General features: G+C 35.7%; 1 protein-coding gene across 12 annotated transcripts in view; it reads left to right on the top strand.

Moving 5' to 3' along the window:
- The window catches only part of LOC129722818 (dystrophin), a 340,136-nt gene that overhangs the window by 182,216 nt on the left and 130,638 nt on the right, over positions 1-27,282 (top strand). For all 12 annotated transcript variants that reach the window (XR_008727654.1, XR_008727655.1, XR_008727656.1 and 9 more), the window contains 3 exons: positions 10,350-10,440; positions 10,519-10,773; positions 18,550-18,643. Coding sequence is in view for 9 of the 12 variants with exons in the window: in XM_055676595.1 (XP_055532570.1) it covers positions 10,350-10,440; positions 10,519-10,773; positions 18,550-18,643 (440 nt within the window). In the remaining 3 variants the exon portion in view is untranslated. The remainder of the gene's footprint in view (positions 1-10,349; positions 10,441-10,518; positions 10,774-18,549; positions 18,644-27,282) is intronic.

The following is a 27,282-nucleotide window of genomic DNA, read 5'->3' as shown; positions in this document are numbered from 1 at the left end:
CCGGTTTACTGAGCATCGTTCCTTAAAAAAGAGAATCTTCGTCTGTTTTTGGATAAATTTGAAGAAGTAGAAAATCACTGAAATTCTTTCTTAGTCGAAAGATTAAGCAGCTGCCTTGATCCTAACTCTCTCCGTGAATGGGAGACACAATCTGCTGGTGATGCTAATGACACAAATCCTTGAGTTCATCCAAAAAAGATCTCGCATTTTACAAACGTTGATGCTATCTAAAACTTGCAACAATTTGTTAATAAAAAGCAAGCTGCGGTCACGGGTGCCGTTGGCGTATGTAGGAACATTGCCGATAATCAGGAAAAATTACAGGAAAACTTATTTGCATGCCCTACTGGAAAATATCTGTGAAATTTTTTTCTTCCATTTTACAAGCCTTGTAAATCCTGACTTTCACAATATTATAGCACATTTTCTAAATTATTTTTCAAAGTAAATTATCATGATTTCCTGTCGACAACATGTCTACTGCAAGAAGAAAATAAAATTAGGCATGAAAACTGAATTTTGTTTTTTTTTTTTTTGAGTTTTGTCGTGATTTTTATGGGTTCTGCCCCACAGTGCTACGTGGTCATGCTCTTCTCAAACACCAAATTGTTCTAACCTCAAAACTACATATGGAATAAAAACTTCCAATCGAAATCGACTTCCAAAAAGAAGATTCCGTTGGTCACAATTAATGAAACTAATGTACCCACTGCTCAAGGCATGGCTTTGAAAGCGGGTGTAACAATGTTCAATGTTAAAAGGACATCGATCGGAGTGAACGTGTATCTGTACAATATTAGTGATTACAAAAAAGTAATTTCATTCTCAGAAGAACAAAAAATAAACTTCTTCACCTACATGCTTGAAAAGGACAAAGTCTCTAAGATCGTATTGTCCGGTCTTCCAGACATGAAGATCGACGAAGTTACTGTCGCATTCAAAGAAGTAAAGGTTACTCCTTCTGAAGCCCGAAAAATGACACTGAAGGAACGGCAAAACGGTGACCACGCTCTATTCCTCTTATATTTTCCAAAAGGGAACGTCCAGCTAAACGAGCTGCGGAAGATAAAGGCAGTATACCATTGCATTTTACAATGGAACTATTATTCCAATAAAACAAAGAAACCCACTCAATGCCGAAATTGTCAGTGGTTTGGCCATGGTTCGTCAACATGCTTACGCCAACCTCGTTGTGTAGCGAGGACAGCACTGCGAAACTACCCAACGAAACGTGCAAACTGCGACCAGCACCATACAGCTAACTACAAGGACTGTATGAAACGTGAGGAAAACATCGAAATAAGGAATCAGCAGATGCAAAAGTTCAAGTCGCAGAGGATCCAGCCTGTGGAATTCCGAACCCAATGTTCAGCTTTGCGTGTAAATAGTATTGCGTGAAAATAGTGATCAATCCTTGCAGAACAACCATCGTGACAGTCGTCGGGGTCCATCTTACGCCAGCTTCCTGAATCGAAAAGACCAGGTATCCCTCCGAAATTTTGGTAAGAATTCGGCTCCCAGGTATGCTCCTGAAAGTGATTTATTCTCAGTTAATGAAATTGTCGATATTGTAAATAATGTTTTTGTAACACTGAGTTCCTGCAAAACTAAACAAGATCAAATCGAAGCAATTTTAGGATTAATAGCACACCACTGCTTTCCAAATGATGGATATTGCAGCGAATTTACTTAAAATTTCATATTGGAATGCCAACGGCATCTTTCATAAAAGTCATGACTTTTTCCGGTTTTTCGCTACCAACGAGATTGATGTATAATGATGTATGTTTGTGAAACGTTTCGTAACCCTCTAGTGCCCAGTGCTGCCTTCAGACGGTCTTCAGTGGAACCTCTAAAAAGCTTCAATAAGAACTTAAAAGATGTTTATAAAACTTCATACCAATTTTTTCGAAGCTCATCTAAAAATTAATTTGGGCATAAGAGGGTTTAACCAAATCTAAAATTCTCACGCTCTGATTTCAAAATATATCGCCTTAATAGAACTGGTCGGCGCAAAGGCGGAGTAGCAATTCTAGGTAAAACAAAAATTCTTCATACGTTACTTCCTTTTTGCCTTTCTCCTAGAAAGGTATAGCAATCACTGCAAAAACTAAAGGTATAAAAGTGCTCAAAATGGCCGAAAGTCGTATATCACTCGACTCAGTTCGACGAGCTAAGCATTTTCTGTATGTGTGTGTATGTGTGTGTGTAACGCTCTCCCAATCTCACTCTATTTTATCAGAGATGGCTGAACTGATTTCAATAAAATTAACTGCAAATGAAAGGTCTAGTTGCCCCATAAGACCCTATTAAATTTTATTGTAATCGGATTTCTAGTTTAGAGGTTATGTATCAAAATGTAAAAATCACGAAACATCAATATCTCAGAAACTACACAACTGATTTGAACAAAATTAATTTCAAATGAACGGGCTACCTAAAAAACCCTTAACTATTGAATTTTATGAAGATTGAACTTGTGGTTCAGAAGTTATGGAAAGAAACGTGTTCTGAAGACTATTTAATCTCACTCACGTTTCTCATAGATGGCTGGACCGATTTTCATAAAATCAGTGTCATATGGAAGGTCTTGTTGCCCCATAAGACCCTATTGATTTTTTTTGCAATCGGATTATTACTTTGCCTGTTATGTTTAAAAATGTGAAATCCAGCTATGAAAAGAAACATATTCCGAAGACTACATAATCTCACTCACTTTTCTCAGAGATGGTAGAACCGATTTCCACAAAATTAGTGTCAAATGAGAGGTCTAGCTGCCTCATAACACCCTATTGAATTTTGCGGCAATCGAAATGTGAAAATCACGAAACTTCATTATCTTAGAAACTACACAACCGAATTGAAAAATATTGATATCAGATGAACAGGCTAGTTAAGGGTTAACTGATGAATTATGATTGAACACGTGGTTTCAAAGTTTGGCTGCCCTTTACATTCCCTTTTCATTTGATTATAATCGAACTTAAGCAACCGTTATGTATTAAATTGTTAAAACAACGAAAGTCTATTATCTCAAGTATTACACGACTTGTTTGAACATAACTAGTGTCATACGAACGAGTCATCTCTCAAACTTACAAATAACAAACTTCATAACAATTTGATATGTGGTTCAAAAGTTTTGGAAAGAAAAGAAATTCGAAGACTATTTGGAACTATACCTGCTTTGGTCAATATATATGGCCTCAACATATTTTAAATGTGGTATCGTACTATTTGGACGTTCCCGCTATCGCTCGTTATTAAATTGTTCGAAATTAGGAGTCATTTCTTTTATTTCGCTATTTCTTAAGCACTAATTACAACATTACAACATCAATATTCTATAACCCAAAAAGTGCATATCCAGCTTTTTACGCACCATAATGGCGGGTGCTATAATGCGTGTTCGTAATTTGTGAACCTCTCTGCTTACGTCAGATTCGTGATTTCTGCAGATTTGGCATTATTAATGTTGCCAGATTTATTGTTTTTCGTACGAAATACATGAATAATCAAACTGACGTAAGCAGAGTTGTCAAAAGCGTAGGTAACATATTAAGAATTTTTCATTATAGCGTCCGCCATTATGGCGCGTTAAAAGCTGGATACCTCAATTGGATTTAACCCTCTAGTGCCCATTGCCGCCTTTAGACGGTCTTCAGTTGAACCTCTAAAAAGCTTCAATCAATACTTAAAAAATGTTAATAAAATTCATAGTGATTTTTTCGAAGTCCGACTGAAAATTAACTTGGGCACTAGAGGGTAAGCGTTCATGTAAATCTATTTTTACAAAGAATAAGTTTGAATGAGGAAGGCTGGGTCTGACCGCTAGGTGGGTTAATTTACGTTTTATAATTTGAAAGTACTAGCAGCCATAGGTATAAGTATAGTCACTTCGTCTGGACCGATCACACTTGTATCTGCCCATAATCCTGGTGCAAACCAAGACAACAGGTCGTTGAGTGACGACATAAAAACTCTTACTAAGAATAGAAATAGCTTTGTTTGCGTCGATTTTAATTCTCGTCACCGACTATGGAATCATAGCAGAGGTAACCTATCAAGAAACATAATCAAAATCGAACTAAAGTATCGTAATAATTATCGACTCACCCTTCAGACGTACTGGCGTTACTGTTTCAACTACCTCCCAACACCCATATGTAACAAAATGCAAACTAAAACCACCTTCCCTTCATGCATTACGTAATTTGTGTACGACACCTTAGCGGTGAATTACATAAAAAGTCACTTTTCTATGTTCCACGTTTCTTTGTGAACGATAGCACATTTTTTTGTATTGATAGAACCTTAGCTGTTGCACAAATATATTTCTTCGACATCCACGAACATTTTCATGTCAAAAAGACTTTCATGTCATCGCTATTTTCATATAGAATGATTCAAAATAATGATGATTATGGTACACCTCAGAAAAGAAAAGAATAATATAAATGAAATTTTGAAAAGAGCTTTTAAAGCATTTATTTAAGTTTAAAAAAAGCGCTTTCCGCTAGATTACACAATTTTAAGAACTTGTTAATTTGATGGCTTCTATATATGCAAAGTTTCATTCAAGTCGAAGAGAGTAAGATTTTATGTATATTAAGCTTCTTCTTAGTGGAATTATTCACTAAATATCTTGAATATTGGAGGTTAGTGTTTCGATCATAATCGACAAATTATCAATACTATTATGATGCACAATCCACTAATTAATTAAATAATTGAATGTACATGTGTTTCACTTTTTTTTTCAAAGCGAAAGTCATCATGTCAGACTAAGCGAAGGCATGATGTTATTTTAGTCCTTTACACTAGTACTTTTATTCATTCCTATCTTATACGCTCCCAGTCACGATATAAGGGGAAACACTCCTTCGATTATTTTCTCAATATTTTCTATGAGTTTCTCTTTTTTCCACGTCGACATTGCTTTCAGGATGCATGTTTTGTTTGTTTGAGACGGAATGTGTTACTGTATAAGTGTATGACCAGAAAGGGTGGTCGAGAATGCAATGCAGGGGTGAGATTGAAACTAAGAATTTGCCGTTTATTTCGTGACGTTCATTTAAATTCATGAATTGCCTCGGAAGCATTTAGCAATGGTTAGTTTCAACTCGAACAATAATCGGTATTGCTTCATGCTAATAAAAAAAAATTTACTTTATTTTGTATCTGAATCAATCACATATAGTTAGTACAGTTTAGTTATTCTGAAAAGAAATTTGTTCAGATAATATTTAGTTCTTAAACAACGAACGGTGTTTTTTCCCCCAAAAAACTTCCATATACAAGTTTCGATTTGTCTCTTTTCTCATTTGCTCTCTTTTAAAAGTAGAGAACATTGTTTCGTATGTTCAATTTCTCTCAGTTGATATCGAATTTAATCTAGTCTGTAGCAGCATTTTGGTCTAAATTGCAGCATATATTTTCTTTACTAAACTCAACGCATGGCTCTAAATTTTGCATTGATTAGTTAGTGATTTATCAAAAAAGCAACTATCCTGTTTTATGTGGCAAAAAAGTGATTATGTGGAAATGGTTGGATATTGATGTTCAACTATGTGTAAAACTTATCAAGCTAAAATACCAACATAATGTTGTCAATATTATTGGAGCAAAAGAAATCAAATGTTTTGACAATATGTTTTCATTATTTCAGTAAACCGTGGTATTAAAATGTATACATTAGCCACATTAATAAAGTTGAAGGCTGAAATTGCTGGATGTGTGTTTATGTTACTAATCTGGATTTTATTCGTGTTATACTTCTGTGCCAAGACCGACATTATTGATTAGTTATCATAGGCGCTGTTCTGCAAAGACAGCACTTGCCTGCAAAAAAAAATATTTCGAATGAATTAGGTAGTTTATTCAGAAATAGTAATTCGAGGATAGTGTACTGATATAATAATTCGCAAATATTGTGCTGCTCTTAAAATTTCAGATCAATAAATTAGCAGTATGAAATTTATGTCGATGAGTTTCAACTAATCTACTTTAATTTGATAGGATTGTACATGCCGGTTCAGCGCTATAAAACAGTATTGAATGAAAATTCTCCTCGAAGCACAAACCGCTCTAATATTAAAGTCATTTTTAGTATTTTTTGAAACAATGTTTGCATTTTGTAGTAATTTTCTCATTATTTTATGCATTAAAATTTCATCTTGTCGTTATTTTTCTCTTGGAAAATTCAAAGAATTTTCAAAGAAGGGAGGGAAAGACAATCTTCAAACATTCGGTTTCAAAATACATATTATTGTGAGCGGCTTTTTCCGTCATTAATATATTAACTGTTACGAAGCAAATTTTCGGTCAAAGGTTTAAAAAGCGAATTTCTTGGGTCAAATACTAGTTTTGCGCATCAAACAGCACGTAACCGTAGTCTGCCTAAAAAAATGCAAAATGATTTTAGAATTTTTGGTTAATGGTACGATATGATAACGTACATTACACTGTTCGACAGCTTTATATCATGTCAAAGGTTCTCAGAATAATTGATTATCTATTGTGGCTATCTGAATGATAAGCAAATATTGAGTAACTTTCTTAATATTCAGATTAAATATACGTTTGATCGCAAAAATGTAGAAATAATTGTTTTTTTTTTTAAAGTTTATTGACTAATCTACTTATCTTTTGCTCCAATATTCGACGTGATGATGAAGGTTGTGATAGCTCTTAGTTGTTTGTAGTTACTGCCATAAATAATTGCGAAAACAATACAGCAGTTTCATTCATGAATTTCAATAAATACGCGTTGAAAATACATGTCAGTGATTAGAGAAAAGTGCATATCGTGCAAGAAAAAACAACTACATATCATTGATAGAGAAAGTACAACAGTCTAAATTATCATATGTGTTTAATGAGACAATAATTGTTTAACGTAAGCTGATATACACATTAAACTAAACAATGTCGCATAAAAATGGAGCAGACGTGTCTCCAGAATTCCTTCGAAGCAGTCATGAGTTAGCGACACAAGCAGCTCATCGAGCAAAGGAAATGCAGAAGAAATCTTCAGCACAATTGCTCGAACAAATCAAAGTTCCTGATGTACCAGCCAGAATTAATGGTACCCCGGAAGCACCAGAGATACCACCGAAGCGCTTGGCTTTCAAAAAGCCTTTCAACGAAGACGGTTTATCGAAAGATCCGATACCACTACCACAGCGTAATAAAGGTCCACAAAAAGCTCCTCCTGTCCCTCAAAAGCCGTCTAGTTTACAGAATTCACCTCTAATGACACCGAAGTTCAAGGAAAACACGGCCAATTTACCTATATTGTCGTCTGATCCAATTGCAAAATGTGCAACAGAAAAGCCCCTACCCACTAATAATACTAAAAAGTTATCCAATTCAGATGAGAAGTCAACGAACAAAACGGGACAAACCAAACAGGCAAAGCCTCTATCGCCTATGGAGGAATATGGTTCTGAAGATGCTTTACGGGGCATTGAAAGCGGTTTACGAAACGTCGAACGGGCAATGCAAGAGCAAATGAATCTACGTTCATTTGAAGCGGCTGCAGCCCAAAATCATCAGCGGAAATTTAACATTATGGAAATGAAAAATACGATGAGAGGTATAGGTTCAGCAACATCTTTGGATGGTTCACAAGATTTAAGGGGTTTGGAAAATTTGCGCCTTAATATTAGCCAACAATACAATCAAACTCTTCGTACTAATGGATTAGAACGTGTTTTTAGCATGGATCAGATGCGTTCAGAAAATTTCACAGAAAATTTACGTTCTGTAGAATCAAACACAAACGCACGATCTGTTTTAGAAAACGCAGTGAAACCAAATGTAATCGAAAATGTAGCTCATCGACCTTCAGAACATCATTTTCGCTCATTAGATCGCCATCTACCCCTGGAAGTGCAGTATAGCCGACAGCGTTCTCAAGAAATGGAGTATATAAGACAGCAACTATTACCAGTTATTGCTCGAAATAACGAAAAGGCCGCACTGAATCGTCAAGGTGGATTATCGAGAGAAGACTTACGATTACGACGCCGCTCATCGCATGATGAAACACAGTTTTCTCAGCAAAATGTGGCAGGTGTGTTTTAAGAATAATATCAAACTTTTTTTTCAATAGTTCATATTAGATTCTTGTAGTATGATGTGGCATAATAATTCCCGCTGAAACCAGACCACTAGTTGGACATGGTCTTGATTTTTTAACCGAACTGTATCTCCAAAGTTGACTATTAAACATCTTACTTACTTCACCAGTCAGATCCTTACGAGTTCTTACGACATGCTGAGCCCACCGTAGCCTCCAGATTTTCGATAAAGGGCTCCCCCAACAGTTAATTTACCTCGTGGTTCATCCGCCTCCGCCATATTCCGCGAATTTCTCTGCTGGTGTTGTTGTAAGCATTCATTTGTGAGCTCAAGTGCACGAACATGTCAACCGCCTTGATTTTATCACCGCTAATCTGAATTCGTGGTGGATTATTGACCCTGTCTTCTCTGGAGTGTACTTTTTCTTCCACGCGTTTAAAATCAATCCAATCTGCCCGGCTCCAGCCTTCAATCTGATGTACGTCTCCGTCATCTTCTAAAGGGTTCGTGCTGCAATAGGGGAAGGGGTGATAAAATGGACACTCAAAGCTATTTCTCAATTTTCTCCACAATAAACAAAACACAAACACAAAACACTAAAACCATGAGTCGATCGCGCACATTAACTGAGCAACTAATGATTGATTTTGCGTTTTCCGATACTAACACAAAGCATCTATAATTTTAAATGGAAATTTGCACAATTTTTCTACCATCACTATTGGCTATCCATTTTACCCGCACAGTACGTGTTATTGAAAATACCCAAAAATATTGAAAAAATCATTCAAACAATTACTAACCTTTAATGATTTCTGGTGGTTAGTAGTCTGAGTACAGATATATGCACAATAGTCCGTACTAAAAACTGTTTTGCACTAAAAAAAGGGCGCCTACGTATCACATTTTTCCAAGCAAATGTTATATAGCAAGTACGATAGTCTATTACCTTGCGTAACCTGTTTGATGATGTTTCCGCAACTCGAACTTCGCCCATCACCCGATAGATCGTCGGCTTGACCAACCGTGTCAGTTTAAGTGAAAAACCGTAACCGTGCATAATCTGCCATAGCTGATCTCGATAGATTGTGTCTTGCACCAATTGTGTATGGGCGCATTGTATTCATGGCATTTGTGCAGGACCTACCATACCGCGAATATTTGGTCCGTGGTGGCGAGGGTACCTATGGGAGAGTACCTTGTAGGCGGCGTTTAGCAGCGTTATTGCCAGTAGTTGCAGCAATCCAGCTTGTTAAGCTTTTTGTAGATGGGGCACACGATACCCTTCATCCACTTATACGGTACTACCTGTTCCTCCTGAATCTTTGCAATAACCCATTGTAGTGCCTTAGCCAGTGCTTCACCACCGTGTTTCAACAGCTTTCTGGGGAGTTCGTCCGTTAAGGTGTTCGCCATAGTATTGTTTCCACCTTGCAACCACCTAACACTTGTTCGTGAGAAGCTTGTCGTCCAGCTCTCTGCACATGTCAGTTTGCGGCACGTAGCCTTTGCGGAAAGTGTTTAGTTTCTCATTCCATATGCCATTTGCACGGTGCAGTTCCTCCATCGCTACTCGATCTCGCGATTCTTCTTCCGAGAAGCCGAGTTTTGCCTGTTTCGTGCGCGTCGATAGTGCCACAGCACTTTATGAAGATAGAATAGAGCTTTAATTTGACGAGATCAAAATTTTGGTCCAATTTTCATAAAATAAGGTAAGCAATCAACTTAACCTTTAATGTAACTTTTTACCTGTAGCATAATCTATATTTTTCAAATACAAACGATCTGTTGGCTAAGTTTAAAAATCGTTAAACTAAAGGCACCCAAATAAGCCGTTCATGCTAACTTGTAATTTGTTTATGAACACTAAAACTGATGAGAAACAATAAATTATAAAACTCACTATAAAACTCATGAAGGTGTCTGCGAATCACGTTTTTAGTATATTTTGTTAACTGGGTCGGCTACCTTTCGCAATTCAATTGACAAAGTTTTGAAGTGTCATCCGCTTGCAGCGGAAATAGAATAAAAAGTCTATAAAATGTGAAGACAACTTGAGACAATCAAAGATTCTGGAGAAGCGTTGCTTTGGTTTTGGGCTTTAGTAAGAGCCAACACGGAAATGAAGTTTCAACATTGAACAGTCGGCCATCGCGCATTGCCCTGAAGATGAAGATAAACTGCTTATGCCTGACAATAACATCGCTAACACCTCTATGTTCGAAATTCATATTAGTTATATTACACATTTTAATTTTTTTCAGTGTCTCGAATGCGTGAGCAGTGGGATGAAACTTCTCAAACGGTTCTTCAGCGTAAATCCCAGTTGACCGCGATGCTGGGCGACTCGCAGAGGTATAAATATAACAATAAACTTAATTTTGGTTCATATTTTATCAATATGTTCGCCTTATATACTTATAAAAACTATAGATACGACGCGAAGCGCATTGAAATAGAAAATTGGTTATCTCGAATGGAATCGCGTTCAGAGAGAATGGGCGTTGTGGCAACAACAGCAGATGTGTTGGAAATTCAACAGAAAGAACAAAAATCTTTCCATGCTGAACTTCATCAATATAAACATCACATAGACCTATTCAATCAATTAACACAAAAGTTAATTGCAGTGTACCCATCCGATGATACTTCAAGAATCAAGCGCATGACCGAATCTGTCAATATACGGTGAGTACCATCCTTCCTACTTTTATTTCTTCATAATCTTACTGTTGCCAGCATTTTTAGTGAATTCAAAGCGAAATTTCGGTTCTCGAAATTTTTTTTTTTTGATGCCAAATGACTCAAAAACGCATAAAACGCGAGAATTGGATTCATCTGAAAATTATTTTTGCAAAAATCGACTCTCTGGGACTTGGTCGTTTTTTCAATTGTGGAAGGCGGAGTTCAAAATGTTTAGAATTTATCTTTTGAAATTGATCACTAGTCTCTCGAAATAGCCTTCATAATGATATACACTATAACTAGAATCGAATACATTATGTTTCATTAGGGTGGTTCATTTATTCGGCATAGGGTGGTTCATAATATTGTGAAAAATGAGTATAAAATAAAAAAAGCACTTTACTCTTACATACCATATTTCATCCACCTGTCATGATTTGGTACACGCAGCATTTTCTCAATCCATTTGAAAAGTTAGAAAAAATCACAGACACATTTGCGTCGCACGAAAACAGGAAGAGGTCCAGCGGGGTGGTACCTTTACCAAAACTTAGAGCAACTATTCCACTTCAATAATATTCCAAGTTCTCCCAAATAGTCCGTGTCAGTGCTGAGAACGACCATTTTCGAAAAAAACCCATCCTGGCTCTTAACGGGTTAATACTGAGATACTCAGAGAGAGAGAGAGAGAGAGAGATAAGTAATGAAAAAACCGCCAATTGGGCATCTAGGTTTCACATATCAGAGGTGCCAAATCTCTTCTCAAAGCGCAATGTAGACTAATTTTTTCATTGGACTCGTATAATCGGTGGTGACTTTGGAAGTCCTGGGGAATAATAAAGTGCATCACGAACACCGTAAAGGTGTTAAATATTATGTTTGTTCAATTTTATCACCATAATTCATCATTATTTTGTTGACCACACAAAAGGTTCCACGGTGCTCCCACAGACCGTTATTTTAAAAAAATGCACCAAAGAATCTTAGTACACCATTCGATTCGTTATGACGTCCAGAATCTCTGCTCAAAACTTCAAAATCATCTTACGGTACATTTTTGAGTAATGCCCTTTTGAAGGTCGTAAAGTACAAAAAAGTGATATTAAAACGACGAAATACTCAACATAAAGCACTTTTTCCAGCCACAATGTTATAAAACAACTTCCGAAATAGTTTCTACACATTCCATGTATTATATTTCAAGACATTTACAATTGGTGAAAAGATTTATTTGAAAATCCCACAGTGCACAGTGGTCTAAATTCGAAAAATCGTGATCGTTCTAGATTTGACTATGAAAAATTGATTTTTTGTACTCAATGTCTTCAGAAGCATTGTTTCTTAGATCAAGGCCTTACTTTTGGCGTTTTTGGTTTTTCGATCAATCCACCTAACAGTTAGATAAAAAAATTATTTTTTCTAATTTTCAATATACCGGATTGCTTCCCTAAGCAAATTTGTGAAAAATTGAAAAAAAAACAATTGCTAAATACTGCGATGTCCTATCTGTACGTTAAACACGACAGAATAGAGTTTTTTGTGGAACACTCCTCCCTCAAATCAGTTTTTTGTCTATAATTTCGTCTGTAATGGTCAAAACAATGCAAAATGTTCTAAGAACTTATGCATTCAACTAAGCTTTCCTCAAGACTTTGTAAAATTTATTGTTTTGATAATCACAGAAAAAATTATAGACAAAAAACTGATTTTAAGGAGGAGTGTTCCACAAAAAACTCTATTTTGTCGTGTTCAACGTACAGATAGGACATCGCAGTATTCAGCAATTGTTTTTCTTTTAAAATTTTCCACAACTTTGCTGAAGTAAGCAGTCCGGTATATTGAAAGTTAGAAAAAATAATTTTTTTATCTAACGGTTAAGTGGATTGATCGAAAAACCAAAAACGCCAAAAGTAAGGCCTTGTTCTATGAAACAATGCTGCTGAAGACATTGAGTACATAAAATCAATTTTTCATAGTCAAATCTAGAACGATCACGATTTTTCGAATTTAGACCAGTGTGCACTGTGGGATTAAAACGTTGTGTATCGTCAACTGTGGGGTCAAAACGTTGTGTATCGTCAACCAGTACGGACGTGTTTTAATTAGCTCTCGGCCACGCGCGAATTTAAATTTTTGTTTTTTGTTCACATTCTTTTTTCGCTTGTAGGTGCTTTTGTGCCAGTAGGTCAACTCAAGCTCCGCGCGAATAAGTTTGTGCGTTGTTTACACTTTTTTTATAAACATGACAACGTTAGTTAGTGGAAACTGTGTGGTGTGCGGTTTTGGGTCTCCGGACAACCGGAACTTATGGAAGTGTGAGGGGTGTTCCCTACGATTCCATGCCGCGTGCGCAGGTGTTCAACGAAACAAGGAAGACCAGATTAGGTCCTACATGATGCCAGCCTGCAATGATTGCCAGGAGCGAATCGCGATGGAATTAAATTTTCGTCACCTGGTACACCAGCAGGCTCTTCTTGCTGACTTAGTGAAAAAGCATAGCGACGCAATACACAAATCGACGTCGACATTGCAGAAAATTGGAATCGTTCAAGAGGCACTCGAACGACAAGAAACTCTATTCGATGAACTAAAACAGGAGCTTTCGTCTGTTAAAAAAGTGAACTCTCCTACAAAAGTAGTGAGACAAATCAATAACCACGTGACGACACTTTTCGACGATGCTATAACTTCCGCTAAAGTTAACATGACTGAGTCGCTTGGGATACTTAGCAACTCGATTACAAATAAGCTGACCAGTCGTATTGATGAAATAACTAATAAAGTCGACGAACAGCTTGAAGCTGTTGATTAAAATTTGATCGATGTGGCCACTTCTAAGACTCAATGTAGTGTTCCTGAAATTTTGGAAGAATTTCGAATAATTAGCAGCAGAATTTCTGAGTACACGCCAAGAATGATGCCCATCGAAAACAGCATTGGCTATCCAAGTGTGGCAGAGGAAATAGCTATGGCCGTCCAGCCTTCAAATGATCTTCCAAACAGTGGATGGCGTTTCCTTGGCTCGAGAAAAGTTTGGCAACAGGACTGGACAGCGTACGATACAAAATTACACCGTATTATGCAGCAGCAAAAACAAGCTGACAAAGCAAGAAAACGGAGGGCCAGAAGACGAAATCATTATAGGCGAAATAATTACAACAGAAACAACAACCCTAGGCATAACCATATCATTCACAACAACAACAACGATAATAACAACAACTTTGTCAATAACAATAGAAATAACTACAACAGCAATTACTACAATAATAATAACAATTCCAACAACAACCGCAACAATAAGAACTACTTCAACAATAACAACAACAATCAGAACCAGAATCGCAACCTCAACTTTAACAGAAATCTCGATAATAACCATCAAAGTACCAATCGAAACAACTACAACTTCAACACCAATAGTAACCAATAGTAGACAGAGTGCTTCTTGCAGCAGCGAAAGACCGATTCTCCAGACCTCAATCTAACTTCATTCCTACGATTCAATTTCAAAGAGGCGAAACTCTTAACCCAACCCCGGCGAACGACGAGTTTTCACTTTCTCAACCCCAGATGATCAGCGATCCTGCACACCTTCCTACTTCACAATGCATTGCGTGCTCATCTAGGCACTCGTGTCTTCAACGCAATTGGCTCACTCATCAGAGGACCGTTGCTGGTGATAATTTTGTTCAACCTAGAGATGTAGGAAATGACGCGACCTGCTCTGCTCTGGTAAACACTTCTGTTAATAATGACTCTCATTCTTTAGCTTCTACACTCGAACACCCCACCACTACCGAGATCTCTGTATATTGCCAGAATTTTAACCGCATGCGAGGCGCTCACAAAATTAACGAAATTCAAAAAAATGTACTATCTTGTTCATTTTCTGTTATTTTAGCAACCGAAACCAGCTGGGATGAGGGTGTTCGCAGCGAAGAAGTCTTCGGTTGCCGATATAATGTCTATAGAAATGACCGTAACTATCAATTATCTGAAATGAAATCCGGTGGTGGTGTGTTGATTGCGGTGTCAGTAGACTTTAATTCAGCGCTTATCGACACCATTCAGTTTAAAGAGTTCGAACATGTTTGGGTGAAAGCAGAACTAGCAGGAGAGACACACGTATTTGTCTCTGTCTATTTTCCTCCAAATAATGCGCGGAATGAAATCTTTGAAAATTTTCTTCATGTTGTTGAAAATATTGCATCTAAGCTGTTACCTGAAGTAAAACTCCACATATACGGTGATTACAACCAACGCAACATTGATTTTATTCCGGACATCGATAACCATAGCATTTTACTTCCTATTATTTGCGAAAATGAAACGCTGCAACTTCTTTTTGATAAAACCTCTAGTCTTGGTCTTAATCAAATAAATCATGTGAAAAATGGACAAAATTGTTATCTAGATCTGTTAATGTCCAACATTAGTGAAGACTTTTGTGTGACGAATTCATTACAACCATTATGGAAGAACGAAGTTTATCATACAGCAATAGAGTTTTCTTTATTTGTGCATGTGAATAAAAGACCTGACGAATATGAGTTCGAAGATGTTTTTGACTTTCAGTCAGCAAACTATGATGAATTAAAACATAAACTAAATAGTATCAACTGGCAAGTTGTATTGTTTGAAGACGGAAACGTCGATTCGGCTATAGAAAATTTTTATAACGTATTATCTGATTTATTTATTAGCGAAATACCATTGAAAAGAATAAGACGTCATGGCAATTCCAAATACCCAGTCTGGTACAATAGACAAATTAAAAACTTAAAAAACAAAAAACAAAAAGCACATAAAAAATACAAAACTCATAAAAATCGTGATGCTTTAACAACTTATCTTAACATTTGCGGCGAATTAAACGATGCCATTAGTAACGCGTTTGAAGAGTTCACATTAAAGACTGAGCTTGAAATCAAATCCTGTCCAAAAATTTTTTTCAAATATGTTAAATCAAAGTTAAAATCTGAAAATTTTCCTTCAAAAATGCAACTGCATGACAAAGTTGAAGAGAACCCGGCATACATCTCTGATCTTTTTGCTGATTTTTTTCAACAAAATTATACAACTTTCTCCGAATCTGATCGTGACTATACATTCTTCACCAACTTTCCTGAGTTTCCCAACTATTTCAATAATAAACATGTCAGCGCACGCGAAATTGAAGATACTTTAAAAGCTCTGGATGCGTCTAAAGGTCCGGGACCAGACGGAATTCCGCCAGCATTCATGAAACATTTAGCTAAAGAGCTAACTTCCCCACTGTTCTTGATTTTCAATATGTCGCTGGAATCCGGTTGCTTCCCGAAATTCTGGAAAAACTCATATCTAGTGCCTGTGTTCAAATCTGGTAAAAAAAAACGACATTAGCAACTATCGAGGCATAGCCATTCTTTCCTGTATACCTAAGCTTTTTGAAGCAATAATAAACAAAAAGTTATTCCACCAAATAAAAAATAGAATTACCCCAACGCAACACGGTTTTTTCAAAGGGCGCTCAACAACAACTAACTTACTCGAGTTTATTAACTTCTCTTTGAACGCAATGGATAAAGGTAATTATGTTGAAACCTTATATACTGACTTCAGTAAAGCTTTCGATCGCATTGATATACCCCTGCTTCTCTTCAAGTTACGAAAAATTGGAATTCATCCACAATTACTCAAATGGATTGAATCGTATTTGGCAGATCGTCAACAAACAGTCAAATTTAAAGGTAGAATATCGAAACCTATTCAGGTAACCTCAGGAGTTCCTCAAGGCTCTCACTTGGGCCCTCTACTATTTATATTATTTGTAAACGACATTTCCTTTATTCTAAAACATGTAAAAATTCTTATTTATGCCGACGATATTAAACTTTTCATTGAAATTAAAAACGCTGATGATGTAAATATTTTTCGTAACGAGATAAAATATTTTTACATTTGGTGTAAAAAAAGCCTTCTTCAGCTAAACGTTAAAAAATGTAGTTCGATGGCTTTTGGCAGAAAAAGAAACGTGCCAAGCAATATGATTTCCTTAGGAGATCAGGTAGTAGAGAAAAGTGAACGAGTTAGGGACCTAGGAGTCATACTCGACTCAAAATTAACATTCACTGATCACTACAATACAATTATTAATAAGGCTAGTAACATGCTCAGTTTTATAAAACGTTTCTGCTATAATTTCCAAGATCCATACACAATAAAAACACTTTATAATTCCTATGTCAGGTCACTTTTAGAATACTGTAGCATTGTATGGTCTCCGTTTTCTGCAACACATGTAAACAGAATAGAATCAGTGCAAAAACAATTCCTGTTATATGCACTTCGTAATCTACGATGGACGTCATTTCCCCTGCCATCATATGACGAACGCTGCAGACTTATTGACATCCAATCATTTAAAGCCCGTCGTGAATTCGCAATGATGTCATTTGTTAACGATATCGTATCTCAACGTGTCGATTCACCCGAAATATTATCAAAACTCAATCTTTATGTACCTTCTAGAAATTAACGAACTCGGACTTTGTTTTCTTTAAATCATCAACGAAGCAATTATGCTAAATACGGGCCAATTAATCAAATGATGTTAGTGTATAACCAACACTGTGAAACAATTGACTTTTCTATGTCGAGAACTAAATTAAAACAATATTTCAACTCAACGCGCAATTTAAATCGATAGAAAACATTCATTGTAATAATCCGTCAAGTGAAGAAATTATTATTCAATTATGTATAAACTCTTTTTTTTGCTCCCACTAGTATAAATAGCATATAGCATGTAAGTTAGTTTTAAACATATGTAGTCTACTTTTGTTTGACGAAATAAATAAATAAATAGATTTTCAAATAAATCTTTTCACTAATTGTAAATGTCTTTAAATATAATACTTGGAATGTGTAGAAACTATTTTGGAAGTTGTTTTATAACATTGTGGCTGAAAAACGTGCTTTACGTTGAGTATTTCGTCGTTTTAATATCACTTTTTTGTACTTTACGAACTTCGAAAGGGCATTACTTAAAAATGTACCGTACGATGATTTTGAAATTTTGACCAGAGATTCTGTACGTCATAACGAATCGAATGGAGTACTCAGATCCTATGGTGCATTTTTTTATAATAACGGTCTGTGGGAGCACCGTGGGTTTGTGAACCACCAGTTAAAAATCACTGTGATATAGCAATTTTGGAGCAGCAGAACATGAAAAACGTGTGTAAATAAATATATTTTTTATTCTACCTGGTTGCAATACCTTTCAAAGTGTTATCTTATTTGTTCGTTTGGCTCGGAATTTTACATGTTCGTTTGGCTTACAACATTCTCTTCACATATCTCTCCCTCTGAGTATTGCTACTTAATACCGAAAACCGCGCAGAAAAAAAACGCTTTAGTTCCGAAATCAGCATAAACAGTAGGCAAGTCAGTGACTTTAGTTTGCTCTATATTCGTATATCTGTAACTGGAATATAATGGAGCCTACATTACAAAAGTTTGAGATTGCAGATTGCAATTTAATGTAGCCGTATCACAGCAAGCCGCAGAGATAAAAGCCCTTGTTCTTGTATTCTTGTCTTGCAATGAAAATTCCTATGTTTGTACGAATCAATTCGAACGTTCGAATACCCCTTCATTTTGGTTCTTTTGAGAATGAGAGTAGCCTTCTCCAGTTCGTTGGAATCGATCTTCTGCTAAGATTATAGCAATGTTTCTTACTAAACAACAAAAAATGTGAAAAATGTGTTTCATATTAAAAAATCTTTTTTACAGGTATACCAACTTGAATAACGCAGTAATATCAAGAGGAAAAATGTTGCATGCCGCAGTTCATTCATTGCAATCATTCGACAGAACTTTGGATCAGGTACATGGCCAATGGCATATTACATTTTACACTGGAGCCGTTTTCAACGCAAGAGATGGATGCTGCGTGAGAAAATTTTAAAAATTCCAAATCCGCGCTTCACTTGTGGAAAGTTCTTCATGAAACCCATTCGAAAAAGACTGAAGTACAAACTTAATTCACATAAAACGGGGACTCTGGAAGGTCGAAAAATAATAAATTTTCGTGATTTATTTCGGCTGTTTAAAGTAAAGTGAAATGTTCGGGTATTTTGGCTATTGATTGAGGTATATTTGAAGATGTAGGGGAACTGCTCCATTATTCATCTCAGCCCATGTATTCATCTCATACAACATGAAAACACAATTGCAAAACAGGAAAAAAACGCATATTTTCTTCTTAAACCAATCTGCTAATCCATGGAATGGAATCTTCTTAGTTCACTTTAGATTCCTCATAAAGTATAATCCTCAAAAACTCACTTCAAAGCACTAAATTTGATATTATAGTCGGGCATCTGCACTCGAAAACTCATTTAATTCAATCACCTAGCTCAGAAAACGAAATCCGCGCATTGTTCTATACGGCTACAACGGTACACGGTGTGTCCGAAATGCCGGATTATCATACTTTGATGTACCTCGGATTTTCTTTCACCAAAAGTTAGTGTGGGTCCATGCCTTTCAAAATTAACCGGTTTTAAAAAAATCCATCGGGGAAAAATTGAATAAAATTGATTTGAATTTTTAACGTATTTTTTTTTGAATTATGCTAATTTTTAATGTTAAATACACTGATAACGTTCAAAATAAAAAAAACTTCTTCACAATCTTAAGCTTAAAATAGCTATTCTAGTAGATTTTTAGATTACATGTTGAAGAAAAAATGCGTTATATACACGGGTATTGAAAACAACATGACGAAAAAACCCGAACACATTTATATACTAGGTTGAGAACCGACCTGGGGTACGCGTACCCCTGGGGGTACTCGAAAGCCTTCAGGGGGTACGCGAAAGAAAAATCAATAATGGCGGACAAAGCAATTTTTCTCTAAAATATTTCATTTGTTTTTCAATCTTGTTCTTAAAACATGACTGTAGCAATCAAACAAACCATAGTTCAATTTGAAACCTAAACAAGACTACCACAACATGATCTACCACTACTCTCTCCCATTGTGCGAAAACATCCCAAGCCAGGGGCACAATCGATATGAAAACTATCGCCAAGGGGTACGCGAATAAAAAAGGTTGAGAACCGCTGTACTAGTGGTTTATATGCTTTTGTTATTCATTCACTGCAAAGAATCTTGGTTGCTATGGTGCATGTGAAAAAATCAGTGATTGCTATGATTTACAACACATGTGAAACAGTGATTTCAACAAACCATTTCGATGTTAAAACAAACGACGGCTCGTCTAGTTGCTTTCGGTAGATTGTACAAAATGAAGAAAACACATGAACAAAATCGGCCTGAAACATGTCTTCTGTGTTTCAAAAAAGTGAAACAACCTAAATTGGTACATAATACGCTGACAAAAACCATAAACAGTGCTCATTCTCGAATGCGACAAAGATAGTGGAATGTATCCCAAAGTTCTTTGCGGAAGCTGCTATATATATAAATACTGTAGTATTTTTTAACCACCTAGAAAAAATAAACCAGGAATAAAACATTTGAGTTTTTATTAATTTTTGTAACAAAAATATGAAATCAGACAGATTAAAAACAATTTACAACTTTTGACGTATTTTATCATCCCCCCCCCCCCCCACAATTATGGATCTCCCATAATTACGGATCACTTTTGTGTTTTATGTTATTTGACTCAGTTGAAAAAAACTGTTTGAAGGCATGTATCATTTTTGCAGTAAAACATAACATATTTGCTAGCTTTGAACACAGAAAACATCGTTTTTATCCCAAGATAGATACGTTTTTTATAAGCGTATAATATTGTAATCTAGACCGCTCTCAAAAGTGATCCATAATTTTGTATTTGATGAGTTGTAATAAAATAAATATATTTTCTGAGAAATATTTCTAAAACATGGAAACAAATACTCAATCAAGTGAAAGATTACATATTTCTGTAACTGAAAACATTTATAGATTACTTATATACAATAAAATTGGCCAGAAATGATTTTTTTTGAATTCATACATCTTTTTAAGTGATCCATAATTGTGGGGAGACTGTAATAATTATAAATTATTGCAAGTGATTCGGTTAAAAGTAAAAATTTTTTATTAAAAAAATGCAGGTAGTTGAATCGAAACTCAATTTTCTACATGTTGATGTCACACGATTTGTATAGATTACCAATCAAATCGAAAAATTCAGGTTGAAAAAACACTAAAGATTCAAATCAATTTTTTTCAAATTTCCCCCAATGGATTTTTTTAAAACCGGTTGATTTTGAAAGGTTAGGACCAAAACTAACTTTTGGTGAAAGAAAACCCGAGGTACATTAAAGTACGATAATCCGGCACTTCGGACACACCGTGCGGTACTCGTTCAGCAGCCAACCAAAGTTTTTTTCATCATTAGCGGACCATTTTTTATTTTAATCACTAAACAAACTCACTCACTTCACCATGCTTGTCATTCTCCTCAGTATGTGTAAAGATAGGAGAAAAAATTCACCGCGCACTTCCCTTCCAGTATGTGCCTGCGTGTAGCAAATGCTTTCACCACACTGCTTCTTTCTCACTCCAAAGTGTCTCAACCTGCTTACAGAGAGACAAACACACTTCCAGCTCACCCCACATCTGATAGAAATAAGAGGGGTGAATCACTCTACAGAGAAAACGCAGAAGTGCACAACAGTGTCCACTGGCGAGTAGTCCGGAAGGTGAAAAAAAACCTACCAGGAAAAATGTAGTCCTCGTGTAGCTACGAACGAATTCCACCAGAGTAAATTCGACCGGCACGAGCGGCAGGAGCAACGCAGTCTATTTTTTTTCTCCCAATCTCTTTTCCTCTTCTGCCATGCTCAAGAAACCAACTGTGAAACGCACCGCAGATAGCTCTGCAGTGTAATTATTAAGCGTGAAGTCCACACGTGTGAGAAAGTACACCATAGTTCATTGTCTCGCAAGAGAGAGATTTCAGATTTCACCGCAGTGCGTTCAGGTAGCTCAACAGAAAAAATCGTTTGTCGCTCTCTTCTAGCATGAGCGTATTGATTTGCTCTTTAGTGTGACGGCAGTTGTCTCCGCAGTGCAGGATGTTCTCCTGCACTCTAGAGGTTTACTGAGGAGAAAAGACAAGCACGCACTCCACTAAGAATATTTTAATCTTTGAAATGTTCACCTCAAATTTTCTAAAACAAGCTTGAATTATAAGCAATATATGAGATGAATTTCTACAAGTCCTAAATTTCAACTGTATGTTTTTTCATCTGTTTTCACTGCGTTGAAGAAAATTAAAAGATGCCAAATCAGTTTCTGTTAATACGAAAAAATCATACTGAAAATCTTGAATTATTCCGACATAATTGACATAAATCTACAGCACTATAGCGGTTACCTAGGTTACCAATTTTGCACGTAAACAACTACAGCGGATATCTATGTAACCTACTACGACGGGTTGCGGCTACGTTCATTCATGATTAACAGTATGATGAATATGGGGGCGTCGTGAGATGAATAATTGAGCAGTGATTTAAGTTTTGAGATGGATATGGAATCGTTGTGAAAAATGGTTTGTTTTACAAAATTTAGGATAAATCTAACTAAGTTTACTAAGTATACAATGCTGAACGATTCCATAAGAGCACGTAAGCATATTTTGTTTATTTGTTTAATGATTTCGTGTAAATTTGGTATATCATCCGTGCATTCTTCGTGAATATCGGCTTAATGAGATGAATAATGGAGCAGTTCCCCTATTTTGCATGTCCTGGATGTAAATTTGTTTGTGGTCCCCGTGGCTCTGTGGTTAGCGATGTCGGTCGGCTAGCTCTCCCACACGGTTGTGATATCGGGTTCGATTCCCGATCGAGTCGAGGATCTTTTCGAGCTGGAAACGAACGGGCATTACGATCATCTCTTTTCCTCTCTAGTGTAGAATCCTCGCAATCCTGTTCGCACTACTTTATGACGATTTTTTTCGCATTTTCCTTTTGTTCAATATCCATTGATTTTTAGTGGCAATGAACGACCGGAAAAAAATTCATTTGACCGGCAGTCGCTGTATGCTTCTGATGCGTATGTTCTGTTACAGCGTTTTGGTGGCTGGAGGCGCTTGTTTTTGTTGTTGTTGTTGTTAATGTTTAGCGATTATGGAAAAGTAAGGTGTTGAAGCTGTTTGATTAATTCTTCATACATCTCTCAAAGCATCCATGGAAATCAAAGCATCGCGTTTGGACATGAGTAGTGTAGTTACATCTGCCAACGCGGCTAGCACTTTATGTTGCGCAGCTCGCGTCGCGGCGGTGCACAGTGGGGCGGCTCCATACAAATGCTGGCCAAGCGAAAAATTATCTTCAAATCATGGAAAATACATGGTTTTTATATAATTTTGGGACGCTGAGTACGAATTTGATATTATTTTTGCATGAAAATGCGTATTTTTGACGCCAGGGAAAATTTCATGTTTTTTATATATATTATATGAGGAAAATTTTACGTCGGCTTCAATCTTTTGGAAAATAAAATGCATGATGCTTGAAAGACTTTCATATGCCATAAAAAACATTAAATATTAATCAGTTATCAAGAAAAAGAAAAAAAATGAAAAATATGCTTCGTGTTGAAAATTACTTAAGACTTGTTTTTTTTTTCCAAAGTGACTATTGATTTTTTTTATCGCATTCGCATTTTTTTCCATTTGCATTTTTTCCATTCACTTTCACCTTCATCTTTATTTTTGTGTTCATTTTCAATACAGTTTTAATATCTTCAAGAAGGATTTTCAAAATGCAGTTTCTAACGTCAAAATAACTATTCACTATTTGCTCTGTAGAAATTAGCAGGTGATGTATTATGTCATGGTTTATGTTTACACGATTGTTTTTACATGTGACTGGTATGATATAAACTTAAAACATGATTTTGGTAGTCAGTGCTGGTGATCCAAAACATAAACAATGACTAGTTTTTGATACTTCGTAAATTATCGAAATATAGATCAGTTAAACTTGTAAATATGCAAATAGTGTGATTAATTATACTGAAACTTGTTCGAAAACGTTGTTATTATCAGACTAATATGAGCCATTTGTTATTATGTAGACGGTTTACAGTGTACAATTCAATTTTACATTTTTGAAATCCGACATGTTCCGAACACTCGTTGTTTCTCTTCGAAAGAAAGGTATTCTGCGCAAGATCGGACTTGATGCATTTTAAGGCATTTTTTCCAAGCTATCTTTTAAAACTAGTGCCAATAGTGCCAAACCCTGCCGTTCAAACTTTAAACGCTGTTTTTAAAAAAAAATACGTTATTTTTTGATTCCGTCAATTTATACATAATTACATTATCCAATGATGAGGATTATACATTATCCAATGATTAGGATTTATTCTCCACTATTTTATAGACAACTTTTACTCAGACGTCATCAAGATTCAAGTTACTCTTGGGGCTCCAGCAAATTTCGCAACATTGCATTTTTTTTTTCAAGAAAAACGCTAAAAAACGCTGACTCAGTACACTTTGAAAAATCATAGAAAATTCAAATTTTGTCGTAATGCTCTAAAAATTTGGATCCTGTCACTTCAATAGTATACAACTATAGGAAGAATATAATTGAAATGAAATTCACATTTTCAATTTTGGGTCGATGGCCAGCGATTCCCCACTGTGCGGTGGTGTACTTTGTTCGAAGCTAATTTAGATTTTCGCATCGCTAAGTACAGGTCACACTCGATTATATATAGTCTCTGATTTTTTTCCACTATATATAATCGAATTTTAAATATAATCTAATCAGAGAAAAAATGTATTTTATTCATTTTACATGAATGTTTTATTATTTTCGAATAAATAGGAAGAATTTTATTTTTGACTCATCCCCCTAAAAGTCAGCAAACACAGTTCTTATGAAAATTATACATATATCTTGTAGTTATTCTTGTAGTTATTCCTGGTGTCAAATGGAAAGAAAAAGTTAGATCAGTATATATTGATTTGTTAACTCGTTCGTTTTTAATTTCTCAAATTTTTGAAAATTTTCAAATTATTCGTTTGTTCCTAAATTTTTTTAATTTCTTTTTTTTTTATTTTTGAAATTTTTTTTATTAAGGTAATTTTATTTAGGGTTTTTCAATTTCTTTTAATTTTTAAATTCCAAAAACCAAAAAACCAAAATTTTTCATTGTTTTTAATTATTTTTTATTTTTTTCCCTTTCTATCAAGCGTAACGTATTTTCTGGATGTTCTCTTACGAAATGTTCGCTCTAGATCACATTTGAAATTTAAAAAAATTTTTTTTGCTACTATATATACTGCCGTTCTTATGCACGCTGGGACAACTATGCTTGGAACGGCAGTATAATCGAGTTTGAAATTATATATAATAGAATCATATACATATAATCGAGTCAATATAAAATCGAGTTTCTATATAATCGAATTCGACTTTTATATCATCGGCCTAACAGATAGATACTTTTGAATTCGATAGTTATCAGGAGGCTAATTTTTCAAGTCAATTTGTATGCGGGAAATTCTTTTCCGTTATACATTAATAGTGTTCTCCATACATTGTTGATGATCCTATTCATGCATCAAACATCAATTTTGAAGTCCGCCTGCTTCGCCTTCGCCTTAATCCGCTCCTGGGTACCAGAAACAACTAACAACTCACAACTAAAATTGAGCTAGTTTCAACAATTCAATTTAGGTGGCCTCTAATGTTTCTGCTGATTTGCAATCTACCTTTAATTTTTTGCATCTAAAAAACACAGTTTGTAAGACGGTTATCAACCAATACATCACAAAACTATCAACTCAATTGTAGAACGTGATTTGTCAGGGCATAAGGATTGTCTTTTTCCACTATTTATGCATAACGAATCAGAAAAAAAAAATTGACTGAAAAATTAGCCTACTGATAACGATGGATATAAAAAGAAAAAAAAGAGTATATATCGGCTTATCTGTTGGGCCAATGATATAAGCGAAGCAAGAATCTGAATAAGCTTCGGAAAAATATAAATTACAGCCGCGCGCAACGCAACATATGGTATAATGCTAGCCGCGTAGGCAGAAGTAAAAACACTACTTGTGCCTGTCGGCGCTTTGCGACGCATAACAACGACGGACTTCAGCATTTCGCATGAAGAAATATTCAAACTATATCTCCACCTCATTTGTCCTCGAGCAATTATCGCTAAACATCAACAACAACAACAACAAACTTCTCCACCAAAAAATAACGTGCATCTGTAAGCAGTGCCCCAATCCCATCCGATGCAGCGAAAAAGCATTCATCGACCGTTTTTTGACCGTTCAGACAGCCAGTCAAGAACCAGTCGAGAACGAGAGAAACGAAAATAAAACACGCCACATGCTGCCGATCATACTCTAGTTTGCTCCGTTCAACATAAATTCAAATGATCGAGCGAGAGAGTTTTAAAATCGACTTCTCCGAAACTGCGGTCGCTATCGTTAGAAAAAAAATCGTCACACGAGAGAAAGAGAAAAACTTTTTTTCGTTCGCCCGATCGTTTCTGCCGTTCAATTCAAACGAAAAAAGCATGTGCATTCATCGCAGTCACAATCAAATTTCGATCCCTTCTCAAGCACTGCTCTCAACTAATCTAGTTGATCGAGACCGCTATTAACCCCAAGGCTAAGCGTGCGATATTGTTTGATGCAAATAAAGTGAGTATACGTGGTTGTTCTCTCTAAATCAGTACCTAACTGGTGGTAAGTTTTTCTCACCATTGACTCAACCGATTTAGCTGAAACTTTGTTTTAGCATGTAAAAATGAATTATCTAACTTGTTGCATAGCCGTGTTTGAAAATTCCAAAGATTGCAAAAATGGCGCCCATTTTAGTAAAGTTTTTTTTTTCATTAAAAATCACTATTAAAAAAATCATAAGAATTGAAAAATTCAAATGTCGAAATACGGCTACGTAACAAGTTAGATAATCTATTTTTACATGCTAAAACAAAACTTCAGCCAAATTGATTGGGTAGATGCTAAGAAAAACTTACCATCAGTTGAAAAAACATGGTTTCGAGAAAAACGCTGCCACGATAAGCAAAATACATCTTCAAATATACCTTAATCAATAACCAAAATACCCGAACACATCACTTCACTCTAAACATTCGAAAAATAAATCACGAAACTTTGTTATTTTTTAATCTTCCAGAGTTAGGTCCCTCTTAACAGTCACCTTGCGTCACTTTTACGATAATAATATTTTTACTAGCCGTTGTGATTTTTTTTTTCAACTCAGTTGTAACCTTTTTTATACGATTGAAACGAATAAAATTTGCAAATGTAATCGAATGTAATAATCATGCTCATTGCGTTAGGTGAAGTGACCCATAAATTGTAATAATGTTGTTACATTTTGCGCTTCACATTTGTGGGTCAGTCCATATTTTGTTATTTTTGTTACTTCTACACACTATTGCATCAAGAAAGAATAAAATAAGTTATGTTCAAGCTGTTACAAAAACAGAACAAC

This window comes from Wyeomyia smithii, chromosome 2 (assembly GCF_029784165.1).
Source record: "Wyeomyia smithii strain HCP4-BCI-WySm-NY-G18 chromosome 2, ASM2978416v1, whole genome shotgun sequence".
NCBI classification, from domain to species: Eukaryota; Metazoa; Arthropoda; class Insecta; order Diptera; family Culicidae; genus Wyeomyia; species Wyeomyia smithii.
Note: the sequence above shows the minus strand (reverse complement) of the source record. Positions and strands in the feature narration are given on the sequence as shown.